Source organism: Poecilia latipinna, unplaced genomic scaffold (assembly GCF_001443285.1).
Source record: "Poecilia latipinna isolate Pla-1442-1.1 unplaced genomic scaffold, P_latipinna-1.0 Scaffold964, whole genome shotgun sequence".
Taxonomy (NCBI): Eukaryota; Metazoa; Chordata; class Actinopteri; order Cyprinodontiformes; family Poeciliidae; genus Poecilia; species Poecilia latipinna.
Window position 1 is genome coordinate 98,752 of NW_015113580.1, and position 5,502 is coordinate 104,253.

A 5,502-nucleotide genomic window follows, 5' to 3' on the forward strand; every position below is an offset into this window, starting at 1 on the left:
TTTTTTTTTTTCGAGATGTTTGCATAAATGGTTTGCGTTTTCGTCTTTTGCGTGAGGGAGTAAAAGGCCAGTGCAGCCACGGCAGTTACATGCTTGTGAATGCAAATCGCCTGAACAAAGCGGCTGCTCTTGTTAACCTCCTTTTTTTTATTTGTTTTGGTTTTTCTTGCAGTCTAAACTGCATCGTTTTCTTGCAAATCTACATTACATAGAGACAAACGGTAGAATAGTGAGTGTGTGTGTATATAATTGCGAGCATTTATGTCACCCTTTGAGTGTGTGTGTGTGTGTGTGTGTGTGCGTGTGTGTGTGTGTGTGTGTGTGTGTGTGAGGCTAATAGTCCCATTCCTTACAGTCCCTTAAGTAATCTTACTAATTTATAATTGCACAACAGGATTTATAAGTGGAATGTGTGTGTATAACAGTAAAAAAAAAAAAAAACCGAGTACACAACAAAGCCTGTGCTGACTAGACAGCTCAGACACACTGAATCACGTCGTTCAAGTTTTTCATGCCTCATTGTTTTTGCTTGCTTTGCATTAGAGGCCATGCAACTTTCCTTTCTGTGACAAGTATTTGGCTTTTCCCAAATTGATGAGGACACCCTCCCACGTTTAAGTTGCATGTTATTCGACGTGCACACCACGATTCCCTGTGTATTAATAATTTATTTGAAATATTACGCACTAGCTAAATTCCCTCCTTATTCCCAGCTGACCTCTTGACTCAGACAAAACGTGGAATTATGGGTGAATTTAATAACAATTGTCCAACACATTTAGGTCCTGATTGCCTACAATTAGCAATTGTTCAAATAACCTAAATTCATGAATTATAAATAAATAGAACGTAGACGATTAAGCCTTAAAATATTCATAATAGCCTAGTTGTTCTAAGTGAAAACATGGACGTTTTGTGTGTGTGTGTGCGTGTGTGTGTGTGTGCGTGTGTGTGTGTGTGTGTGTGTGTGTTTGTGCGTGTGTATGTGCATGTGTGTGTGAGTAAATGTATTTGCGCATGCACAGGAGCCAGCTGTAAAGCCTGTATCCTTAAATTACAAATTCAGGGTGAAGATTGAGTGATATAACACATCTGTTTCCATGAAATATCTGTGTTGCTGATGGGATTTTTTTTATTTTTTATTTATTTATTTTTTGCTTTAAAATCTGATTATATTTTTAAAACGCGTACTGTTTTGCTTTTTTTTTTAATTGCATGCTATTTTTGATGAAAAGAAGCACCACTAGTGAACAATGTTTATCAGTCCTGGATGCACATTTCCTCTTTTTCTCTTTCTTTTTGTCAGCGGTTCAGCGAGGAAGAATGCCTCCAACCCAACCCAACCCAGGCCAGTACGCGCTGACGAACGGGGACCCCCTGAACGGCCACTGCTATCTGTCCGGATACATCTCGTTACTGCTGCGGGCTGAGCCTTACCCGACCTCCCGGTACGGGAGCCAGTGCATGCAGCCCAACAACATCATGGGCATCGAGAACATCTGCGAGCTGGCGGCTCGCTTACTTTTCAGCGCCGTGGAGTGGGCGAGGAACATCCCCTTCTTCCCTGACCTGCAGATCACCGACCAGGTGTCCCTTCTCCGGCTGACATGGAGCGAGTTGTTTGTGCTTAACGCGGCTCAGTGCTCCATGCCTCTTCATGTGGCCCCTCTGCTCGCCGCGGCAGGCCTGCACGCCTCGCCGATGTCTGCGGACCGCGTCGTGGCTTTCATGGATCACATCCGGATCTTCCAGGAGCAAGTGGAGAAGCTCAAGACCCTGCACGTAGACTCGGCGGAGTACAGCTGCCTCAAAGCCATCGTGCTTTTCACATCAGGTGGGTTGTCCACATCATCGCCTCGCAGACGCACACGCACACACTAAAACGCAGATGGACGTGTTTATAAAGAAACGAGGCCTGGTTCTGGTACTCACACGCATGCAGAAGCTCGGTTGCATCAGGAACATGGCTGTCAGGCGGCAGCTTAGTGCTAGAGATGTTTGTGTGGCCGATGAAAGAGCCATTTTGTCAACAGCTTGCTTGATATCCACTGACATGCATTCCCATGTCAGCTGTAGCCGCAGCATAAGACGTGTAAACAAACCCAGATTGAGTAAGTGTATCAAGTTTTTAAGTTGAAAGCCCCTTTAAATCTGAGATTAGGTGCAATCGCAAGAAATGAAATATATAATTTTTGGTGGGGTCTAAACAATCCTCCCCCCCACACCCCTTCCCACCCCCCTCCAAACATGTCTGAACCGAAGCCGAGCCTGCCCGGGTTCACATACGCATTTTGGAACAGGTGTCAAATAATTGAGCGTAAAGATGAAATAGTCTCTGTCAGTGGGTGATTTATGACAGCTGATGCGTTTATGAGCGTGGCTGCGCGCTTTTATCCGTGTTTTTTTCCTGCGCAAACACATGTCTTCGGGGGCAGGAAATAATCCCTAACAGACTGAGATCAAAAAAGAAAGACGAAGAAGAAGTCTGATGGAAGTTGACTCGCACATGAGTGCACATGGAGCTGCGCTTAATAACACAAGTTATTAGTAGATTAATCTTAGCTGACCCATTAATTTTCTTACTTACTGAGGATAGTTTCTGCGTCGCGCAGCTTTGAAAAGTAATCAGCGGCACTTTTCAAAAGTAACCTACATTGTTGATAGCTTAATTGATGCCTGGCTGGGGTGTGGGGTCCCTAAATGTCCCTATTTACTCTCAGCTGCATAATTTGGATGCTAGTTTGGAATTAGTTGTGTGCGCCTGGTGCTTTTGTGGGCCTGCTATATCTGGTGATGAAGGAGGGAGGAAGATGAGCGTCTAAGCTACTTCTAGAGTTTGCTTAAAGTTTTGACCTAACTTTTATCCCCTTTTGCAAAGAAACTGAAGCAAGAATTGCATAAGCTTTCGCTGGACACGATCATGATGAATACTTTGTTTTACTTTTCTAAAATTTGTGGTTAATCGCAAAATAATTGTCTTTTCCAATATTCTTGCAGAAGAAGACGCTCTTTGAGCAAATTTAAATAGTTTTAAGTGAAACTTAATTTTCTTAAGAATAAAGAAACACAGTAAGCCTACTTTATATTATATTATATTATATTATATTATATTATATTATATTATATTATATTATATTATATTATAAAACCCCATCATTTTACACAGTTTTAAAAATAACACAGCTTGTTCATAATTAGCTACGTTTAATTAGGAGCTAAATGATCCCAACTTTAATTATTTATTTATTTTTGCCAACTAAGCTTCCAAATTGAAATTTAGAAATGACATTATTCTCTAAACGACTTGTAGCATTCAGGTTTTGTATTTTATAGACATGTGTTTTGTCACGGTAATTTTTCAATGTTTTATTTATTTATTATCGGTTCTAGACAGTGTAGGCTAATTAATATCCAACATGTTCAGTTTGAAGTCAGTTCCGACGCACATAATTCGTAATTCTAATTTAAGTGTCAGTCTTGCTGTGATTTTTCTTTTTTTTTTTTTTTTTTTTTTTTTCAGGGACATTTTTTGCTTTGTTTACATTTAGCTTGACCATCTTGCAATTATAACCATTTGCAGAAGAAGAAGAAAAACATACAGAGATCCAGCTCAGATTACCCCAGAGAAACTGCACACACACACACACGTACACGCAACACTAAGACATTGCCGTCCCCCATGTTTTCTAACAGATCATTTAGTTAGTGTGATGGGCTACAAAACTGGGGTGAGCTATAGAAAGTCACGTGGCGCTTCGCCAATTTCAGTGTGGATTTGTTTGCCTTTAATAACACAGCAGCCTTGTCAGCATTTGATGCATAAATAAGGGGTGGTCAGGGTAAACTACTTCTCCCCCACAAATCTGGATCATTGTTCCGCGTCAACTCCTCGTGCAGCAACGTATGTGTGTGTGTGTGTGTATGCACCGTGGTGCTGAGTTCTACAGAACCGGTCGTTTGGATCTGGAGGCTATCCTTCCCAGCCCGTTGAGGCTTGTGGGGCGCATTGACAGGGAGGCCTCGTGGAGAGCTGTGGGGCGTCTTTAACCAGCCTTCTCCCCAAATGCATGCGATCAGCTGCAGTGCTTTGAACGTTCTTGCTCGTCTTACTTTGAAAATTCGGCATTAAGACCTTGCATGTTTTGCGTCAAATATAATTCATTTAAACAGCATCGATCGGTGCCGGTTTTGAACAGACACTCAGAACAATTTGCATACACGGGGTCTCTGAGTGGCCGGATTGAGGTCACAGTAAATCACAGCAAGATCTCTGTGTTGCCCTCGGGTTCATGAGGTTATTGTGTCTAGGCCATAGTGAGTTATAGTGAGAAATTAAGAATGGTCCTAAAAAGCCTCTGTTTAGCCGCTTATAGTGTTGAGTGCCTGGAAGCTGAAGCTGCCTTTCATGTGCAGCTTCTACAAAAGCAGCGCTCAATACAAAAACAGCTTCTGAGAAGTCTTCTTGTGGGACCATGTATGCCAGCGGTTACACCACTTTATAAGCTTGGCTTGAGTGAAAAAACACATCTTTTTTTTTTTTTTTTTACAGCAGAGGGAAAACGTGTAACACACACCAACAAGGCTTGTATCCCTTTTGTCTGTCCTGAAGAGAAGAGTGGCTGCCGAAGCCACCAAGCGCGTCTCGACATGCGCTTTTAGGACATTTTCACGTCGCTTCTGAGCGCCACTGTTTCCTTCAACCTCGTCTAATAAATCTGATTGCTTTCAGAGGGCCTGTCCTATAGGCTACGACGGAGGAAGAAAAAAAAAAAAACAGGCCAAGAGTGGTCTTTAGAGAGAAGAGCCGGCAAAATCACTTAACAGCTTACTGCGGAGTAATTAGGTCACATTACATCCAGTGTAATTTCAGATTCATCAGTACCGTTTATGTTGCCCTTACACTTAAATCCCCTGAGTTCAGACATAAAGAGCAGCGGCCTTTGGGCCTGCGTGTAGCCTACCTTCTTCTTTTCTTCTTCTTCTTTTTTTTTTTTTTTTTTTTTTTTGCATTGTCACTTTTGGGTCTACACAGGCCGCCAACGCTGACATTTTCACCTCTAATTTCTCGTCGATTGCCCTCCACTGGACTGTGCATCCAGTATATTGCAGCAGCATGCTCCCCTTGCTTATGCTGTGTGACAGGCTGTGTGATGAAGCATGTTTGGGCAGCCTTGTTTGTCCATACCACATTGTCAATAGCACGTAATGATAACCAAAGCGCTTTTACACGACGGGTGCGTCAGTGGAAAACAAAAACGGCAGTCACCACAAAATATCCACCTGGAAACTATTGTTATCTATTTTTTTTGTACTATTTAATAAATAATTGTGACAGAAAAAAAAAAAAGAAGGCCTTTGCAGTATGATTGAACTCAGATGCACTTACTTTAGATCTGACATAACCAGCATATCTTTTTTTTTTTTTTTTTTTTTTTTTATTTTAGACACGGGGTTGGGATTCTTTTCTCCACATATCCCATTTTATGTTTTCTTTCGGTGGGT

At 41.9% G+C, this 5,502-nt stretch overlaps 1 protein-coding gene across 2 annotated transcripts in view; it reads left to right on the plus strand.

The window, feature by feature from the left end:
• nr2f1a (nuclear receptor subfamily 2, group F, member 1a) overlaps positions 1-5,502 on the plus strand; it is a 15,981-nt gene that overhangs the window by 4,761 nt on the left and 5,718 nt on the right. Inside the window, exon 2 of one of the 2 annotated variants that reach the window (XM_015049899.1) lies at positions 1,310-1,834. In XM_015049899.1, the coding sequence (XP_014905385.1) occupies positions 1,310-1,834 (525 nt within the window). Of the gene's footprint in view, positions 1-1,306; positions 1,835-5,502 lie in introns of both variants that reach the window. The other variant, XM_015049898.1, reaches the window with a different exon arrangement.